Raw genomic sequence first — 21,756 nt, forward strand, 5'->3', positions numbered from 1 at the left:
CCGTCTAGGAAAGAACGTTTTGCTCACCATAAATCGGTACTAATTTATCTTCCAAAAGATTCACACTTATTGTAAAAATTACTCATGCAAAAATCTGCCATTGCTTATTGCATTTATACCAGATTCATTCCGATGTCTTGATTCCTAATTGGAAAGCTGGTAGCATGAGGGGTGTGTGAGATCTTTCTTTTTATTTTAACTTTGTTGTGAAGTCCTTATTTTTTGTCGTATGCAATGACAGATGCAAGTTACCTTTTTCTGTAATTCTAAAATCCTGGAGAACCTGGAACCAATTCCAGTGTTTATTAAATGGTGGCATTTTCTTTAAAAATTACGAACTTGAATGTGTGCAGATAAGGGAATGCGAGTGTGTGCGTGGTAAGTGTACACATATGTTTGCATATGTATGTATGTAAGCACACCTTACTGATAAAATATATGTATATATCTGAGTGTATAAAATATGTAAAACCTCTATTAATATATTACTGGACTCTTACAAAAACAAGAAAATCCAGTGCCTGATTTTTTGCAGGCACAGTTTTGTTCAGTGTATATGCTTATTTATGGATATGCTTACCTTTACCTATGGGTAATTCAGTTTTATACGTTACTAAGAGTTCCATAGCGTTGGCTAAAGCTGCTCAGATTTAAAAGCTGCCGTGTCAGGGATGCATATGTGTAGGCATACAGACAAGAGCACACACAAACAAGTTATTTAATTTAATTATGTCTATAAAGCAATGTGAAGGGACATTTTGGGTGCTTCTGTTCTTAAAAACCCTGCGTCAAACCATAGGCTTTGATTTCATAGTTACTGAGTACCTGTAATTCTTAGCAATTTTCCTGGAGTTGAACATATGTATCACTTTGAAAATCAGGTCTCAGGTTTCTTAAACAGAATAGCTTAAAATCAAGGTACTCAAAAGAAACATTCACTTTCGAAAATGGAGTCCTTTGTTTATATCTCCAAAACTATCCCTAGTATAAGCCAGTACCAAAAGCGGATCATCCACCTTGAATCTAAAACTTGCATTGAATAATTCTCTGCTGTCCCTAAATAGCATAAAACCAGTTCTGTGTAAGAGGATGATGTCTTCAGCAATGCTACAGAATGGAGGCACAACAGGATGTTATGTCGTAATGCAGGTTTACCCACAAGTCTTTGACATCTTGCTTTTGTACAGTGAGATTGTGATTCAAACCTGACAGTTTCTTGTGTCACGTTCTCTATGTAATTCTTGTGTTCTATGTATTTGTCCGGATACAAAATGCTATTTAAATAAAATGTTATGGCAGTGACACTAGACTAATAAGGCAGTGTACTTACAAAGAAAACAAAATTTTGGCCTGCGATAACTTATGAGCTTTGGCTTCCAGAAGTTACCGGGAGTGGTACCTTGGGTATTATGAATTTTTGACTGTGTCCTCTTAAGATACAATATCACAGCCCAGTTCTGTTTTTCAGATATGCATTGTAATTTATATGGTGAGTGGAAGTTTTGTGCCAGTGAGGGTTTCACTAAGTGACTTAAAAGGAGAGGTGAGTGTTTGGTTTTGAGGCAGAATTTAACCTATAAATTTGAATGTAGCCTCAATAATAATGTAAAATACCAGAAATCTCTCAAATAAATAAAAATGTGTTTGAGAGTTGACAATTGCCATTGTCATCTGTCCTGTGCTAAGACGTACTTTTCTGTTTATCAGCCTAGCATATTTCTGAAGGGAAAAGAAATATTTCTTATGAGATTGCGAGTTTAAAAGATTTTTCTTATTTGACAAGTGGACAATGGTGATCTCCTTTGTAAACACCTATTCAGTACAACTGGGATGGCTTGGACTTACAGCTCCTTGGGACCAGGTTTATGTAACTGAACTGCTATTCAATTAAGGATCCTCCACTGGAGGACTTGCAGGACTAAATCTCTTGCTATGTGCCTATTTATTTTTAATATTTAAAATGAGCGTAGCTTGCCTGATGCACTGAAATGCAGTGTTTTCCATCATAATATACAATGAAGCTGCAATATTTCTATTGTAAAAATCTATTTAGTGGGAAAATATATTACCCAGGTTCTCTACAAAGGCTGCCTTTCTGTATGTTGCTCAAAACTGCTTGCATTGGATCCTGGACTTGCAGCGTGGGTGAGGATTTGACGCAATGTAAAGGTCATCAGATTGCTGCTGGCCTTACAGGAGGAGCCACAATTTTAAAAATATGTTTTTCAGGTTGAGCAGTGCTGTGAATCTGTGCGTGCACACGGTTCTACGTGCACGTGTATTTGTGTGTGTCATAGTACCTTCTGCTAGGATTAGCTAGATGGCTGGATTTGTACTTGTAGCCTTTGCTAATGTCAACATAATTATCTTGTAAGGCTTTCCACAGATGAAGTATTTTACTTTTTAGGCTCCTGTTACTCTTCTTTTTTTTTTCTTTTTTTTTTTTTTTACTTCACTTGAATAGGACAAATAGAATAGATGACTTTCACTTATTTTATAAATTCACTTCATATTCTCAAGCACTAAGTTACGTTTAGGATGCTGAAGCAGGAGGCCAAGCCTTATTGTTGCATCTGTTAAAAACTGGTTGGTTGTTGGTTTGGCAGTACCTTGCAGGCCTCCCCGTCAAGTTATAGGCTTGACGTTTCTGTTGAAGAAACTAGAGTTCTCTTATTTGAACAACAGGAGCTTACAGAAATGGAAAACATTTTTCCTAAATAAATAAAATAATGTGCCTTCCACTTTCAGTAACCAGCTGGGGAAAATGGAAGTCAAACCGTAACCCTACGAGCAGGCCCGTGCTCACCCTGCAGCTTCCATGGGTTAACTCTAGTACTGCTGTTAACGTGCATGTAGTTAGGGGTTTATTCACAGGCCTTGCATGAAACTAGCTCCTAAGTCATCTAAAACACAGCTTGTGATTGCTATAGGATGATTCCAGATTCAGAGCTCTTTGCAAAAAACCCAAAATATCTCCCATGCTTTTGGAGATAAATGTGACTCGTAACTTCTCCTGGTGAAAACGAAGGCTTTGCTCATTTTGAAGTCAGCATTCTACCAGAATCAGATCTCTTCCTGCCCTTACCAGGAATTAAGTATCAGAAGAACAAAACAAAGTCATGTGGCTGATACTTCTGTAAAATGTTCTGAAGTAGTTGAACGTGCCAGAAGTGCCATCAGTGATGAGAAAACCTACTGTCAGAGAGCGCAGCGTTTGAGCATAACCGTTAGCGTGTTGTGTATGTACCCCTCTCTTCCCGATAGTCCTTACTGCCAACGGTAACCACTACTTCAGTGGGTTTTATGGCATTGTTCGTAAGCTGTGATGGAAGATTTTTATAGGCAAGTATTTGGGTGATGGAATTTCTCCAAGGTAAAATGTGCTGTGGGATGGAGGGCTGGAGTTTGGAGGCATTTAATTGCCCAACAACACAAATAGTTGTCTGGGTTTTAACAGCACTCTGGCACCTAATTGCGGAAAATGCCAGTAGGTGTCTTTAGGCATCTAAATGTGTGTGAGAATATGCCCCAAGAGTTGTTTCTAGCAAATAGCTTGGAAAAATTCCTCACTTTCCTCTCTGCTGTAAACAAAACAGTTTTAATTACTGCAGCTTGGAAAACTATACACAAATTTGAATTATGAGTGATTATGGTTTTTTATGAGATGCTGAAGCACAGACCCTTTGGTCAGCACTTTTTCTAGTTTGTCTGGGGTAACACACATACCATTGCTAAAATGACCACAGGAAGAAGGCACATAATTTTATGGGTTACCAGCTGCTCATTTCTGTTAAAATTATGCATTTTTTTCTGATGAAAGTGCTGTTACATTTTTATGTCACCCTTTATCTGGGAAGATGCTCAGCTCTTATTCGGCCAGTCATGCAAACGTGATTTTACAATCTAGGTTGAAAGGAAATGTTCAGGGAACATCACGCAGCAATAAGAACAAACAAAACAGAGTAAGGAGGGAAGAATTAGAAGTTGTTAAGTGGATATTTGTAAGGAGTAGCTCTGTAAACATGTGTCTCTTCAACACAGGTGAGTAGAATTAAGGAAAAGTGCCTTTTTTTTTTTTTTTTTTAAATTTGGATGGGTTCTGATGAACTTGGTTTTATACTTTCTCTGAAAGATGATGGGCTTCAGGGTAGGCTCACCCCAAGGCTTAGGACAGTGATGATGAGGTGGTTACAGATTAAACCCAGCTCCTCTGTAGGCTTTTCTTTGAAGGCTGGAACATAAGTGACAGGAAAATGTGTGCAATTCACATCCTGGATTCTGGTACAATAAACAGCTTTATAGGGCAGTAGACACATTTAGGGAAGTGCAGCTGCCAAGTAAACTGTGAGTTTAGTAAAAACTTTAGGGTAAGTGAAAGTTAACTTTAAAACTTACTTGCTTTCAAACATTTGTCTGCATCAGAGCATCTAGAAATAATTCACATTTATTATCCCACTGTGTACACAGAGGCGTATGTAACATCACCATTTTACCGAAATAATAAGCATCAACTTATTTGAGGAATGTGCAGTGGGGGGGTGGGATCAGAAAGCAGATTTAGCATGACAGTAATTTGTCTCTACATTACATTATACTGTTGTGAAATCCCTAAAAAAAAAAAAAAGAAGCCCTAGCATCTGCTATTGTATAAGTTAAATTTTACTCATCTGTGGGCTGAGCTGGCAATTTATGGATAGTTCACATACAGAAAACAGAGCAGATTGCACACTCGGAAGGGAATCTGGCCTTTGGATACCGAAGTTCTATTATGTAATGAATTGCTCAGATTGATCACACATCGGTGTCTCCGCCTGCTACAGCTGGAAGATGCACCCTGCGCCCCGCCGCCTGCCTTTGGCCGTGGCCACGCTCTTCGTCCTTTTGCTGCCAACAGCCAGCAGTACTGGGCACAAATTGGGAAGCACGGGAAAAATTCATATTGGGCGTTTGATGGAGAAGTAGGTAGGTGTCAGCAGAGAGCTGGGAAGCGACTGTTGTCCTTTGCTGGCTGTTGTACTGGCAGAAGAAGAGCAGTGACAGGGAGACGGAAAAGTATTTGAGTCTGTAAAATGCAGCATTTGGGTCAGTACTGGAGACTGCTGGCTGGGTTGCTGCTTCTTGTACAATGCGTGGTTGTAGCAAGGAAGTGGAGTTTCCTGGAAGAGGCTGAGGTTGCTGTGGCGGCCTCCATCAAATGGGTGGTGTGCTGGCACCATCTCTGCTGGGAGTGGAGTGGAAACTGTGGGATGTTTAATGCCGAATACTGTATTCAGTTTTGGTCCCCTCACTGCAAAGAGGGCATGGAGGGGCTGGAGCGTGTCCAGAGAAGGGCAACAAAGCTGGTGAGGGGTCTGGAGCCCAAGGCTGATGGGGAGCGGCTGAGGGAACTGGGGTTGTTCAGCCTGGAGAAGAGGAGGCTGAGGGGAGACCTTATCGCCCTCTACAACTGCCTGACAGGAGGGGGGAGCCAGGGTGGGGGTCGGCCTCTTCTCCCTGGTAATGGGTGATAGGACGAGAAGAAACGGCCTCAAGTTGCACCAGGGGAGGTTTAGGTTGGACATTAGGAAAAGTTCCTTCCCCAAAAGTGTTGTTAAGCGTTGGAACGGGCTGCCGAGGGAAGTGGTCGAGTCCCCATCCCTGGAGATATAAAAGACGGGTGGACGAGGTGCTTAGGGATGTGGTTTAGTGGTGGACGTGGCAGTGTTAGGTTAATGGTTGGTCTTGATCTTAAAGGTCTTTTCCAACCTAAATGATTCTATGTTTCTAATTAAATGGCCTAGAAAGAAAAAATTATATTTAAAATTGATTGTAGAACTGCCTGTGTACTACTAACTGGTAGATTTTTTCTATGTGAAAAGGCACCTTTTTAAACAAAACAAACCTGAAACCCAAACGCCTCTCTGGAGCAGTGCCAAATGATGATGGGAAGGTCTGTGGATGATGGGTATCTTGTGAACCAAGCATGTGAACTGTGCCTTGCCTCCCTCTGCGTTAGTCTCGAGCCGAATGCTGTACTTGGGCTTTTGGCAGGTGGTCCTGGGTAGGGGTGCAGAGGAGCTCTCAGCAGCCTGGCTCTCAGTGCAGTGCCCTGGTTTCTGGGCACTGCGGCACGCTGGAGCCTGGCTGGGGACCCATATTCCCTCATGGAGTGTGACTGCACCAATTCGCCTAGAGGCGTGCACTGAATAAAGGCAGAACTGGAAGCAGGATGAGTCAGGGCCCCTGCCGTGCCCTTTGGGGCCAGGGGCTGAGATACCTGCTCAGGCGGAGCTGCGGAGCCTGTGTGCCGGGAGCCAGGCAGCGCACACGCTCCCCGGTCAGGGCGTGAGGACTTTCTGAACACCCAGCCCATCAGCTCTGGGTCAGCCATGTCCTGGGCTATGCTGGCTTCGCCATCTCTTGCTGCCTGTCGCCTTCCCAGCAATCGCCGTGTTACCCTGGCTGGAGGGACCCCCGCAGGGGGAGCCCCCAGGCAGTGAGCGGGAGCAGAGCCCCACCACGGAAACCAGAGGCACCTCAGCTTACAGCTCGTAAATGATCGCTGCTTGAGGAGTTTAAGCACTCTGGCTATTGCCTGATCCCTTAGGCACCAGAATCCCTTGGGAGGGGGGAGGGGAAATGGCTACAGCAATTCAGCTGCCGTTGGGGCTGTTCCTTATTTGTCGTGGTAGAATGATGCAATCCGAGCTACTCTGCCAGCACGCAGGACATAGCATTTATTTCAAGAAAGACTTGGTTATTTTTGTTGTATTTAATGCTTTGTGTATTTATGTCCCTCTCATTTCCACCCCCAACCTGTTTAATAAATAAAATCTGTCCTACATGAAATCACCGACACATTTATTTGAGGTTCTTTTTCAGGGCAGAATTTGACAGCCCATATAAAACATTCTGAGCTTTTCTTTTCCCCAAGAAATGCAGTTCTTTCCTCCTTTGGCTCCCATTTTTGTATTACAAATAATTGTCTCTCAGCGAGGTTGGAAAAACTTGGTAATTTAAATAATTAAAGAAGGCTCAGATAAAATACCTGTTAAGGGCGAGGAGAAGGTTCAACCACTGTTCAAAAGCTGTGAGTGAGTTCTTCCCTGGTCAGCTCTCTCTCCATGCAGTCTCACCTCAGAATGTCATTTTTCACTTTTCACCAGGCACAGGACTGTAGGTATATTTCATTCCCGCCTTTTTTCTTGGCTATGAATTTTTGTTGCTATTTACAGAACACAAGAGTGGTGACTTAAGCTGGTTTGTAATCTTTCTTTAATGTCTCAAGGGCTACCCACTCTTATTATTTTGGTGGGATGGCAGTGTTAGGTTAAAGGTTGGACTTGATGATCTTAAAGGTCTTTTCCAACCTAAACGATTCTATGATTCTATGACTTGTCTTTGGAGGCTTAACAAGGGCAATAATTAACTGACTTGTACATACATTGATGCGTATGAGGTGCAGACTGTAGAAACAAGAGCGAAATGGGACTTCACAGCTCATTAACCTGTGCACTGTCCCCAGATTGCGAAATTCAGGGAAAACCCCAAAGAGCTTTGACAGGAATGGGGACTGTTCCTCATGTCTGCTCTGTCTGTAGCCGAGCTAGAGTCTGCAACAGCATAACTTCAGGAGAAGCTGGATTCAGGGGCAGCAGCCATGGCTGTTTAGTATTTTTTCTCCTCTAGGTTTGTGTGAATACTCTTCGGGCCCGGTGACTCATTAACAGCCACGTTTAATAACTGAGGTGAGGTGGCTGGGCTGGCCCCAGTCGCCACCCTTTGCCACTGATGATCTGGCTCGTTCCTAACTTGAAGTTACTGTGACATGTAAATATTTTGCCAGCCTCTTGTACTGTGAAGCGCTTCCCAAACGTTCTCTCTGCTGGAGCCTACCTAGCCTTTGAGCCCCATTACTGTCATGGTGTGGTGGGTAACCCCACGGTACAGCCCCCACCGCCTGATAGAGCCATCGCCTCTGTTTACAGATGACCATTACCACTGCTGATCTGATGCTGGGTACGTCTTCCCTGGATCCAGCCCCCTGCGCTGTGCCAAAATCCTTCATTCATGAAGCATGTTCTATTTCAGGCATGCACCTGAAACCCCGCTTTCTGCTACGCCCTCCTGTGCGGAGCAGGCAGCTACCCTGGCAGCCCGCCCTTGCTGTAGGCCGAGATACTCGCCTTGCTTTCCCTCGTGCAACAGGCGTCCTTGTGCCGCAGCGTCTGAACCTGCTCCGTAAAGGCTTTTCCATTCTTGTACCAGCCAGCTAGGATTGCTGAGCAGGAACTGCTCCGATTTCAGTGCTTTGCTTAGTTCCTTTCCTCTGCTGGTGTACTTAGTGCATGTGTTCAAATCTTGTGGGCCTCTCCACATCCGGGTTACAGACTGAGGCTACAGCCACCCAACGCCAAACTGACTCATAGAGTTATGTCTTACTCTACCAAAGGGAAAAAAGAAGGACATAGTGATGCCTGCGCCTTCCACACACAGCACAGAACATGTTTCTATTGTGCATTCACCTTGAAAGAAAATCAGGATGAAGATAAACCTGTAAGAACTGCTGCTTTAAAGAAGGCTGAACAGCCCTTAAAGCGATGGTTGGGGAAGATTGGTGTGTAGCATCTAGGAAAAAACCAAAACAGTTCTGTTCCCATTGATGGGTTTTAGCTACTTTGGGGTTTACTTTTTTAGCTTACCATCCAAAGGGGACGCACACCACAAACTATGCGAACGGAACCATCTGCAAGATGGCTGCTGGCATTAATGGTAGCCTCTGTTTCTCTTGATGGACTGATTCTCTGGAATAGAAATCACTCTTAGCTTACATTAAATAAAAAAGTAAAAAGTTCACTGCTGCAAAGACATTCAGCATCTCAAAGTAAGACTGATGCCAGTTTTGGTTCCGATCACTTGCACATTATGAAATAGTCTTTGTGTACAGAATCATACTACTTTTTAACCCACCATGACCCAGGAACTGGATCAATTACACGCAGAGTGGCTGATTCTGACTGAACAGATCTCTTCAGTATTGCTCGCGAAATAGGTACGGCAAGTGAGGCTCGAGGATGGCCTCCTCACACAGCACCCCGCAGCGCTGCAATCTGCGAGTGACAGAGCTTCTTAACCAAGTGGCTGTAATGATTTGCCTACACAGGACCTTTGCCTCAACCCTGTTCCTGGAAGAGTTTCATGTGAAACACTCCCTAGAAATAAAGGGTCAGCATTATTATTATTCTTGTAGAAAATTTCAACCCGGATGGCTAATGTTTGCCAAAGTTCTGACGCACAACAGAAAAATCTGGTCTCAAAAGGGAAAGTGTTAATAATCTTTACCGAGGGTTGTACTGGAATTTGTGCTTAGAGAGAAACTGCTGCAGAGAGCCTTCTGCCTATTCAGAACACAGAGACGTGTTCTTGCGGTATAAAATTACCCCTCTGGTCTTAAAAACTGGTGATATGTGAGTAAACTTTAGTTTAAAAGAATAAGCAACATGCTCAAAAACCCGGTCTGGTTACTTCTCACTAAATGAGAGGGAAGGAAAAAACAAAGCCTCACCAGTATCTTGTTTTGATTTTTTTAATGACTAAGTGTAATAAAACCAAGCAACCATGAACAAGGTAAGTACACAAGCATTCGCTAACTTCAGATGTGTTAGCCTGTGACTACATTGTGTGAATTGACCTCAGTACTTGTTCCCTCCTTACTCTTCCTGCCCCTCTCCCATGAAAGATTCATACACAGTGCAGCTCTGAGCCACTGCTCAAAGTCAGTAGAAATATTTTCGTTACCTTCAGTAGGAAGCGTATGAGGCCAGGCACTGAAATAAAAGATTTTTCTGGCCTCTGTTTCAACTTCCTGTACCTCGGTGCCTGCTTTCATTGCTCAGAACACCTTTCCTGACTATCAGATTAGTGTTTTTTTTTACTAGCAGGAATCCTCTGAGAGTTCACAGATTTTTCCTTTTGACATTTCAAAGGCTGTTACTTGATTCAGATGCAAGATTTACATGATCCAAGATATGCAACTTACATGTACAATCTAATCATTTAATTTGATAGTGCAAATACCAAACTGGCAATTAAGTGGACCAAAAAAAGTTTTCTTACAGGACAACCCTGTTTGATCCTTACTATTTCAGAAGGACTCCTTGGTAAATCCTGTTCAAAACCCACATCATCTGTTTTGTGTTAACAGACTGATCCCATGAAGGAGAACAAATTTTTATAATTCATTGTGTTGAAGACCTTGAGAGATTCTGCTGGATAAGTCTTGCAAGTGCTTCTTTACCTAGCAGGAAAACAAACCACATCAAACAAATTTTAGTAAGACGATGAATTATCAATACCATATATTCAGATTTTGCTACCACTGTATGTGACAACAGGAAGAGCAGAGAGTGGGGAGATTTCAGGCACTTTAGAATTAGGTCTGTAAAACCCAATTATGCGTATCCTGTACTAAACATGGAGCACAGGTGTGCCTTAAACTGCCCCTCTGGAAGTCATTCAAATTGCATGAAAAATCAGCACTGGATAATCTACATACCCTCTACTACTGAATTAAACTTTCAAGGCATATGTAAAATGGATTTATACAGACCTTATATCCTAGTTCTTTTGTCTTTTCTTCCAGCATGGCATATTTCTCTTTGTTTCTGTTCAGGTGATCTTTATCTCCAGTTCCTTCTACATGTTTCAGTTTCTGGTGTGAAATCTCTAATTGTTTCTGATAGTGATGGTGTTTTTCAATTTTTGCTTCAAAGTGTTTCAGCTCCTCCTAAGATGACAAACACACAGAGCTTCCAGGATTTTCTTTCCAAGGCTTTCTCTCTCTTTTCTTGCCAAGACATCCCTCATGCTATTTTACCAAGTCAAGCACAGAAAGCTTTTTCAGTTCCCTGCTTCTTAAGAATGTCTGGACAATATATTATCACCACCACCCAGACATCCAATTTTGAAGCAGATGATGAAAAATGACCCACGGCAGAATCCTCAGGAGACTGCTGATGGCTGCGAGGTGCTAGGAGGTGATAGCAGTGAGTACCAAATAAAAGTTTATACAATAAGAATAGTAGACGTGGGGCAGACAGACAGACAATTTTTAAGAGCAGCCTCTTTTTAAAAATCAGGTCCTGGATTTGCCATTTTCTGCTGTTTTAAACGTTTTCTGGGTTTGAAGTCTGCTATGATGAATATGAAATAGGATGAACTAATGAACAAACAAAAACTCCCCCTCTTTGCTTGTCCCAAAGGCAGTGGCCAGACTAAGGGACGTACCAGAGATGGTCCTCAGATAACCTGGTACACTCAAGGGGGACCAAAGAATGAGTCGTGTCTCTACCCACCAACGCACATTCTTGTTTTTCTACTTCAAGGCAGCAAATTCAGTTTCCCTGTGTCTTAGGACACATCCTCTGTGAAGAGGATATGAACAGTTCAAACCGTTACACCACTTACGGCAGCAGTTCTATGCATTTACATGAAGAAAAACTCAGACAAACCCTACGGTGAAATCCCCCTGTTTGACAGAGCCCACTTAATTTTGATCACTGGTGTGTGGTCCAGGTGGCTGACAAAACTCCTCTCATTTCAAGACAATTAAAACATCCACCATCCTAATATATCTTCTTCAGTTTTTAAAGCAAAGGGGGTTTGTTTTCAACATTTCTGACAAGAAAATAGTTCCCTTTTGCTGTAGAACATTCCAGTCTGTTTTACATACTCTGTTCATGAGGTCAGGTTGGGGGTTTAGTGCTCTGATAAATCATTTTAGCTGCTCCTCTCAGATAATGTACCAGCAGAGCAGCATTTGTGTCTTTCATTATGACACCCTTATGAAAGTTGGTACTGTGGCCACTCAGGAGAAGACACAACTTCAGCTGCTCAAACAAGGGTAAATGCAATCAGCACATGATTTCTTTAATTACGCTTTCATGGACTTTTTAAATAGGCAGATGTTTTACTGTGATTCTTACTGTCTGTCTTTTGTTAGGATGTCCCAACATTCACAGTAACAAGACAGGTTTGGTTTGGTGAAGAGGGTTTGCATGCATGAAGATTCTACTAAAACAGTAAAATTAATAAGGCGGTATGAGTTCTTCCTTATGGATTTGGTTTTTTTCTTTTTCACTGCAGCAGATACAAAGGCCAAATTTACCACTCCTGCAACTGTACAGTCCTGACCAAAATGTGCCACTGAGGTCAGCAGAAGCCTTGCTGCAGACTTCAGCAGGCTTTCCTTTGACACTCTTATAAGCAGGGCCACTGAAATCAGTGTAATTAAAATGTTTGCTTCATAAGAGAATTGGGCTGCATGTGAGTAAAAAGAAGTAAGATGGATCTTTGATATCTAAGAGAGACAGATTTCAATCTCTGTCCCAGGAAGTTAAAACTCTCTCATTACCTTATATGGAAAAGCAGTTCAGGGTGTCCCTAGCCATGTCTTGGAGGGTAAGACAACATCGTAACATGCAGCTCCATGAGCAAGCCCTGAACAGTTACTTCTCCAGGCTATCCATCAAACTCTATTCTGATAGAGGCAGAGGCAGATGAAAAAAGAAATTTTTTTCTCAATGCAATTTGAATTAAATAGAACCAGTATGAACCCCACAGGAATTAATTTCTACAGTATTTCCTTGAAAAGCAGTCTTTATCGTGGTACTTTTGGGTCAGTTCAACACAGCTCCAACACGGGAAGTTAGGAGTGCAAGAGGTGGGGCACAAGAGGGACATTGTTGGGTATATAGAATACACTGCTTCCCAAAGAAGTAATTACATTAAGACATTGGATAAGAGAAGGAGATCTGGTGCACTGTAAACAAATAAGCAGGGCCTGATCTTTCAAAGTTTTAAAACATGCAATACTTGCTTTCACAAGATTCAGAATTTTCATTTTGCCAATTATCACAGAACCATGCATATGATTAGTTACATACATGTTTATGTATTTGAAGTATTAAGAAAGAAGCATGACTCTTTTTTATGGTATCTGAAGAGCAATACAGAAGTGGCTGCACTCAGAGTAACATTGAGTGTTTCTTTATGTGGGAAAATATCTTTACATAAAAGATCTAAATGGAATTCTACTTACCCGAAAAGATTCAAGTTCTTTCTCAGTGAAATTGGCTGATTTGGCCATGTCCCACAAATCAATTACTCTTGGTTCTTCAAATTCTAAACAAACACATACACTAAATGAAAATCTGGACACAGTGGTTTTGCGCCCAGCTTCTACGCAAGATGAGCATGCTTTCTCACACACATGCACACAGATATATCAAGTGTTGCATTACCAATAGGCCTATTTAGATGAAAAGGGAGAAAACCCCAAGTACTTAGCTTAAAACTAACGTATTGCTTTAGCAAGTATTCTTTAAAAAGCAACCCCCCCCCAAGGAGCTGAACAGTCGTGTTGCTTGCCCTGCATGTTGTCTCATTTACCTGCCGTCCTGGGGCTGAAGGCGTAATATCCGTTCTCATGTGGGCATGGAAGACAGAACTATCCTCCTTATAGGTTGTCCCCATACTTTCATTAGCCTTCTAGTGTTGGCTTCTAAATAGAACAGGCTGGCTGTATCTCTTCAGCCCACTGTGGTCACATTGTGTACTGTGATACTGTGACTACATCTTATTACTTGCCCACTGATTTTTATTTTTTTTTTTTAAATAGAATTGATACCAAATAGGCATAAACCCCACTGTATCATACCACTGGTTGTGTCATATCCCTGGTGACTGACTTTACGCAAACGCTCAAATCCCTGATTGATGCTTCTTAGCTTGTCTTTGAGTTCTCTGTGTTTGTTGTGCAAGATTTCCTCTTTCACCAGGTTCTCTTCAGATGGGTTGATAACATTTTTGTGGATATCTGTTGACGAAAAAAAGCAGTATTGATTGTGGACCAAATCCTGATAGGTCAAAAGCTCCAGAAATTCCCCAAATGTGAGGTGAATAAAAGATGATAAGTTCTATAGCATTTGAGCTGAGTGTAAAGCATCGAGACCACACTCTAAGAAGCAGTAATTCCTTTTGCAGGTCAATATTAAGATCAATGCCCCTCAGTGCTCTACAGGGTGATATTACAGAAATGCCTTTTAACTCCTACTGGCCACCAGCCAAGATTTTAGTAAAGAACTGTTCTTATTTTCCGAAGTTAGCAATATCCCAAGGAAATGAGATAGGGATAGCTGAGTCCTGTGCTCTCTTCCCTGGGCATTGCATGAACCAATCAGGACATGTGATGTTGAAATGACTTCCAGCAGCTTCCACCTTGGACCCTACAATGCAAACACCAAACTGCCTGTAAGCTTTAGAATACTCTGGCCCTAACAAAATTTTAGCTAGGATTAGTACAGCAAGTTGGTTTCAGATCCTTGATGCTTTAATGCACCTCAGGCTCAGTGCTTAAGATACTCAAGTCTATCCTCTTGGGCTCCCAGCTGGTGAGATAAAACATGCATGTTCTGCAGATTGTAGGATCACATTTTGTAGCACTGGATCTATGCCTGATGCATAATTTCCACTAAACTATTATCGCCATCATCGCTAATCTGATGGTATCTTCCCTGCTTGAAACGCAGGCAAATCAGAAAACTGAAATGGCAACATTTTCATTAGCTGGCAAGATTTTTGGCAGCTAATGCAGAACTAAACCCAGCAAGTATCTGGAAATATCAGCATCTGCAAGCAATTCTGACAGAAATGTCAGACTTCAGGAGTTTCAAAGAAACTTGGAAACAATGGAGGCAACAGGCAGAGAAAAGAGTTGTACTGATCTTGAAACATCAGAGAAACGTTCGGGCACCTTCTGTTCTGCTCACGGTCTCCAGCAGAATATTGTATTCACGAATCTTTTCTTTGTGATGCTTAAATTCTCGCCAAAGCTTATCCAACTCCTCATCAGAGAACTTCCCAGAGGTCTTGGCCTGAAAGAAACATGAGCTCATTATGCTTTCCAGGCCAAGTACTTTCAAGTACACTCAACTGCCAAAACTTCCCACCGCATTTAGAAAATTATTGAGTCCAGCTTTTCCTTAAGATCTTTTGTTTTAAGTCCCTTTATATTAGTATGTGGTCGGGATTTAGACATTGTCGGATTCGGTGGCTTTAATCATGTCAAAAGGAAGCCTGCTTCAGACTTAGAAAGCTAGACTTGCTACGGACTACCCACTGAAAAATATCTGTCAGTACTATTCCATGGGAAATAATTCAGTACAGAAACAAGGGCCATGGACCTCCATATGCAACTGTAAGGGGACTGTTTGCACGAGGGATGCAGCCTGATATTAAGCAGTCTTTACTTAATCTTACCCTGCTGGCAAGTGAAGATTTTATCACTGCCGTGCATTTGCTCTGAAGTGATTTGTTCCTCACTGGACTACTTTTTAGCAATTAGGGAATCACTGGCCAGACATCTGGAGCACTACCCACAAATCTGGTGACTGATTTGCTGCAATACATGATCAAAAGTGAATGGTTTTGATACCTATTCAGCCCCAACCCTTTTTTTGCTTAGGGAATATTTCTAATGCACTTTACTGTTCCCCAAAGCACATGACATCATGTCCCTTGCCAGAGCTGTATCTAGTTACGGTAACATTTTAAAACCCAGCAAATCTTTTTCTCTGCTTTACTTACCGCTGCACTAGACTGGTATAAGAATTCTTTGCTTTACCTGACTACTTGTTTCTTAAAACTTGAATTAATTATTTTTTTTAAGATTACAACTTTGCCAATTTTAACTGCCCAGACTGACAGTGCATCTTCTATTTTTTATGTGTTAATGCAAATCCTGGAAATTTTCACTTGAATACCAGGTTGGGAAAGTCTTTATTTAACACCCTCTACTATATATTTCACTTTTAAGCAGTCTATGAAATGGTTCTATTTTAAATACATCTTTTTTAAAAAGCCCAGAAACAACAATAAGAAAAACAAGAAAAACACCATAGGTATACTACCACACAGTGTAACAGTCACACAAAAGGAAATCATGAGTTCAGTGAAATTTGAGGAAAAACTCTGTTTGTCCTCAGTGGACCCAGGATCTTATCCTCCATGCAGACCAATGTGGGTGTTTTTGGCAAAGAGAACCCGCCACACCTGCTGACCTGGATGCAGGTGGGATGCTCTCAGGGCACAAAGATGTGAGCTATAGAGCCAATACTTAAAAGCAGAGTAGTACAGCTATTCAGTTCCAAGTCTGGGGGCTTTCAGAAGGCACAGACAATAAATAGTTCAATGAAGAAATACTCATTTCCTACACTCCAGTTCCTGGAAACCTTACTCACCTTGCTCCATAATTTTTCCAGTCTTGGATCATCTAGTGTATCACTTTCTGTACCATCTTTAATGTAGTTGGTATCAACTAGTTGAGAGTCCTTCTTTCCATTCATCCCATATTTAGTCATAATGACTGCAAGGGAATATAAGATACAGAAACATCAGAACTATGGATGTATAGAAGACAAGACATTGGATACATCCTTGACTCGCAGAGCTGGATTTTGCAGCTCAGAGGAGAAAAGCTAACAGTTTAAGACAGAGAGGTCCCAGGTTTAATGACCTCTTCTGAAAACATCAGGAGCAAAGGAATCTGTCAGCCTCCTGCAGCTCCCTACTGACTGCCAAAGAACACGTGTGTACTCAGTGTCTGGAATGACAGCCTGTTATTTAACAATTCAAACACAAACACAGGTGTCTAACCATGCATGTGTCTGATGCAAAGTTTAAACTCCTTCTGCAAAGATCTACCTTACCATTTAAGTTGCGTCTGAGTTTGGCTTCTTTCTCTCCATCTTCATCTAGCCCTTCAGCCTTCAGTTTTTTCCAGCTTAGCTCATCCTTTTCTTGTATTTTTAGATCACTGTGCAATTCTGCCAGTTTCACAGCAGAGAGATGAAGCTAACAAGAACAGAGAAAGGTTTGCATTCAGTTATGTGGAGTCACCTCTTGCTGCAGAGCTAACTCAGAAGCCAGTATAGATGTGTAGCCAGTAGAGCACAGCGTTTTTTTCTTTTACTCTACTGCTATGTATCCATCTGAATTTAAGGGCCTTAAGGTACGAGCCACTGCATGCGTAACATCTCTTGCCTATGAACATGGTTATGCCCCCAACACACTAGTGTTAACAGAGAGTGATCACATAGCATTCTCTCTCAGCTCTTCAGCCTCTTGGACAACAGCAAAATTACAAAAGGGTTAAAAATTTGTGTCTTTCTTTGGTGTTCCTTCAAGTAATATTTAAATGTGATTTTTCCCCCACTTTTAACAGGACCGCCTTCTAAAAACGATTCTACCTTAAAACTTTCCAGTACCAATAACAAAGAATGTAAAAAAAAAATTATTAAATCAATTCAGTTCCACTAATTCACAAAAGGCAGTAATGACCAAATTTGTCAAACAACATACCATTGCCACCACACGTGCTTTCTTGTGGAACACCTTCTAACCATATAGTTATAGTGAGTTGGTAAATTTTATTTGTCAGTATGGTTTTGCAGACCACCAGGACACCAAGGATGGCCTTGCAGGCCCAAAAGGCACTTCATCAGCAATTTTTACTATGATCAAAGCGCAAAATTTTCTAAGCTCACTTCTTAGCATCGTTTATGAGCATTGAAAACATTCAAAACCTAGAAGCATTCCTGTCCTACATAACAGAATGAAAAGATAAGATATTGAGGCTGAAGCTATGGGAAAAAAAATTAAAATATTTAAATGAATGATAGGTCAGCTTGAAATTTTGTGAAATATAGCGAAAAGAGGAACAGAGACAATGACTAATATGTGGTTGGCTAAGCAGCGCTGTTGTAAGTTGAGCCTAAACTTCTGAACTTCCAAATTTTAGACACTTTAGTTATTCAGTTTAAAACAAAGAAATGTAACAAATCATATCAATGCTTCAGAAGTTACTTTGTGTGTGTGTGCATATGCATGTTAGTAACAACGATGCGAGATAAGGAAAAGCCCAGAGAAGAGAGGAAGTCAAAAAATGTGAGGTGTGTGACTTCCAATACAGTTCTGCCTGAGCTGTCCAAGTCCCTCTACTTCTGACCACTGAGCAGCCAGCTCCTGGGAGTTCAGATCCAGCTCTGAACCACTTGGGCTCATCTGTCCTAGCATGAGCTTATTTACTAGAGGGTTTTTTTGTCATTAAAATCAGATTACAGATTATAAAAATTCTCCTTTTCAGTGAGGAAGCAGTATCTTTAATAAACGCAGACTCAGAACTCAGCATTATTTTTAAACAGAATGATACTGAAAAGATTCAGCCATTCATTTGAGTGTCAGCAGGTTATTTGAAAGTAACTAGGAAAAATGTCATTACTTTGAGCTAATGCACTAAATTCCTATTGACAGGAATTCAGAAACCTATGGACATTATTATTTCTACTTTGAACTTTGGCTATCCTATGAATTAGTCTTGTGCTACTGAATATAATTATTTCAATTTTTAAACTATGTTTTTTTCCTGTATCTTGCACTTGGCTTACTGAAATTATTTACTAAAACCTAGAGTAGTCAGAACCACAAGGTAAACATAAAATGTATAGAACACATTAAAACTTCTGATCCCTCTAATATGAAAGCAAAGGAGCATCCATATTGTCTTCTTTACCATCTACTTTTAAGGAAGACTGAGTGAAAAGTTTGCTATAAATTCTGAAGAAAATGACCGATCATATCAGTCATTCTCTACTCTAATGTCAGCATTCAAGTAGCATGGACTTAATATGTAGTTAGGGTTAGCAAATTCAGGTACAAAATCACCAGCAATAACTTAGGTAACAATTAATTCAGCTCTTACGTACTGCAGAAATAGGAAAATGTTTTAGATGTATGACTATCATCAGAGACACACTATTGTATAAAAGATTACACAATGCAGATTATGTGAGATACTCTCTGCAGTTAGAGCAATCTCATAAACACATACAGTTTTGTGTTTTCTAAAAGTTCCAGAGAAGACTGTCAGAACTTCTAAACAAGTTTGGAGACATCTCATCAATAATTTTAAACTCTTAATAAAAACTAAGGAACTACATTAAGCCCATTGTTCCTTAATGGAAAAAAGAGAGTCTATTCAAATTTCTCCCAATTCCAATATTTTTTCTGATGCTCATTGTAATTTAGTATGAAACTTGTGTAACTGTCCTTTTAAACACTGTAAATCCTTTGAAATCTATTGGAGGCCCCTTGCCTGCCCCATTTATATAACACAGAAGTGAATACATAAGCTAATTTAAAGTATCTGGTTCAAGAACTTCAAGGTCATATAATGTAGGACACTGAATGACACTGGGTAAAAAAGGTCAACAGCTAAGACTGTGTCACTTTACTAACATCGGTCATATGCTGGAATAACTAACTAGAAGCAGAGGTGGAAAGCTAAGTTTAATGATTAAGTAACAAAGCACAGAGTTCCTTACACTCATTCCTTATTCCTCGTTCCTTATGCTGCCTGGACATTAACATCCAAGATAGGTATCTGGCAATTCCAGGAACGAGGGCTGGAAATCTGTGAAACATTACAACAATCAAGTAGTTTACTGTTCACCTGGCTACAATCATTACCTGCAGTATCATTACCTACACCCTTGCTTCTGAGAGGAAAGGGTTCTTTACTACAAATTTTTTAGATGTAACGTGCCCTAGATTCTGGAGCACACTGCTGCTTTGGGATGGACAGGAAGCCCCGGTAACAAGCGATGCTACAACTACGCCAACGGCAGCAACCACAGCATGGTGGGTTGTTACAGACTAGCAGGCCAAACCACACACCTTGTGAAACCCACTTAATACTTGTCACTGGTTCAAGCAACTATAGGGTCTGACTAAGAAGAACTTTTGTATTAAAATCACTTTTTGAAGTTTTTATATAAAACATATACCTATGAAAAGAGATGCTGGAAAAGAGCAAACCCTCCCTCCCTCAGGGAAACAGGAAGGAATTTTGGCTTCCCAGATCCTGGTTCCCACTACGTAACGTTTTGGGGCTTTCTGAAGGACTGCTCATCCAGCTGCGTGCTGCAATGCTGAAATGCCATACCCATCTTTTATGTCAAAACAAAGGAGTTCCTTATTTTCAGTACTGGCTCCACTACTATGAAAATGAAGGAAAGAGAGTTCAGCAATGGCACACACAAGTATTTCAAAGCAGGTCTAACACACAGGCAGTTTTCCTCTTACTTCATACCTTGCCCAGAAATACTGAAAAAATCACTTTCTAAACCACAGGCTGGGTGTCAATTGTACTCAAAAGTGAAATTTAGAAGTGGCAAATTTAGTTCAAGTAGGTGTTGCCTCTATAAAATCTGGCTTACACATATAGAATTTACTAAAACTTAGTTCTTCACTCTGACAGAGTTAACTTCATTTTACATTTTAGCATCTTAACACAGATGACTCAAATTTGAATTCCAGAAGATCCAGGTATGAAAATGAAAAAAGGTTGTATTGGAAAAATAACAGGAAACTAACAATATTATCATTATAGTTTATTTCTAGTTTCCATGTTGTTTCTTCTTCAGCTGTCAGTTCACAGCTGGAGTTTCATTATCACACACCGCCCTATCCCCCATCCCATCCTTCTTCCATTGAGGGAAGGAGTAATTCTGATACCTTCTTTTGACATGTTGGGAGGCAGCATTGTGGCAGGGCTTCTATTTTTTGACTGAGCCCAGCGATGTCCTGCTTACTGAATAACTCAGGCTGGGGAATGTCTACCCAGGATACAAGACATCCAGAATTAATGTCCCTTTGCCTGAAAGAACAGAACCTTTACCACCCCTGACTCTAACTTCCATGCTCTACAATATTCAAAGGTTGAATACGGGTATGCAGTGTGCTCCTCCCTCCTGTTAGAGCTGTTCTGCTTAGCTGTAATTAAATATTTCCACTGTAATTAAATATTTTTACTGTATTTTCACTTTAATTAAGTATTTTTTTAGCTCACAGAATCACAGAATCACAGAATCGTAAGGGTTGGAAGGGACCTCAGGAGATCATCTAGTCCAACCCCCCTGCTAAAGCAGGCTCACCTAGAGCATGCTACACAGGACTTCATCCAGGCGGGCTTTGAATATCTCCAGAGAAGGAGACTCCACAACCTCCCTGGGCAGCCTGTTCAGAGTGAGAGAAACTTAAGTATCACTGTCAAAATTAAGGCTCTCGTCAGGGAATGGTGATACATATTTGCTGGTCCTCCTCCTGCATGTGACTATGTCGCTTGGTATAAATGAAGGTGACACACCACCAAGGTGGAGGGTTTCCTACTCTCCTGTGCAGTGAGCTCCTGTCCTGTGCAAAGTAGGAACTAAGGCCACCACCTTCAGGCAGATGAGAGCATCAAGCCCCTTAGCTAAAGGGCTAAAAGCATTCAACCAGCGAGTACCGGAGCCAAGTTGCAAATCCTCCACGGTACCCAGAGGGACTTCGCTCCTTCTTCCATTTCCTGGGCATGTGGTTTAACTGCTGCATTTAGACATGGGAAGACCCAGGTTTAAATGTCATGTCTTCCCACGACACAGATTCATATGGCAGCAGAGGGAAAGGAGATAACTCCTGAGAGATATCCTGAACGATACCTTACACAGCACCGCTGTTCCCAGCTGCCTGGGACAGCCCCAGGGAGCAGGGCTGCGTGGGTCCCGCTCTGAGCTGCCGCTCAGGGCTAGCCAAACAAAAGCCACCGCAGCCCAGAGGCCCAACACCACCCCGGGCCTGTCGAGGCGATGCCAGGCAAAACAGACTCTCTTACACCGGGCA

General features: G+C 41.4%; 1 protein-coding gene across 1 annotated transcript in view; it reads right to left on the minus strand.

Moving 5' to 3' along the window:
* Window positions 1-9,601: 9,601 nt before the first annotated feature.
* LRPAP1 (LDL receptor related protein associated protein 1) overlaps window positions 9,602-21,756 on the minus strand; it is a 12,388-nt gene continuing 233 nt past the window's right edge. Inside the window, exons 2-9 of the mRNA XM_035898650.1 lie at window positions 21,576-21,711; window positions 16,746-16,890; window positions 16,278-16,402; window positions 14,792-14,912; window positions 13,697-13,855; window positions 13,079-13,161; window positions 10,589-10,765; window positions 9,602-10,276 (exon numbers count right to left, since the gene is read on the minus strand). Coding sequence (XP_035754543.1) covers window positions 10,211-10,276; window positions 10,589-10,765; window positions 13,079-13,161; window positions 13,697-13,855; window positions 14,792-14,912; window positions 16,278-16,402; window positions 16,746-16,890; window positions 21,576-21,711 — 1,012 coding nt within the window. The 3' untranslated portion in view covers window positions 9,602-10,210. The remainder of the gene's footprint in view (window positions 10,277-10,588; window positions 10,766-13,078; window positions 13,162-13,696; window positions 13,856-14,791; window positions 14,913-16,277; window positions 16,403-16,745; window positions 16,891-21,575; window positions 21,712-21,756) is intronic.

This window comes from Egretta garzetta, unplaced genomic scaffold (assembly GCF_000687185.1).
Source record: "Egretta garzetta isolate BGI_Z169 unplaced genomic scaffold, ASM68718v1 scaffold107, whole genome shotgun sequence".
In the NCBI taxonomy this organism is placed as follows: Eukaryota; Metazoa; Chordata; class Aves; order Pelecaniformes; family Ardeidae; genus Egretta; species Egretta garzetta.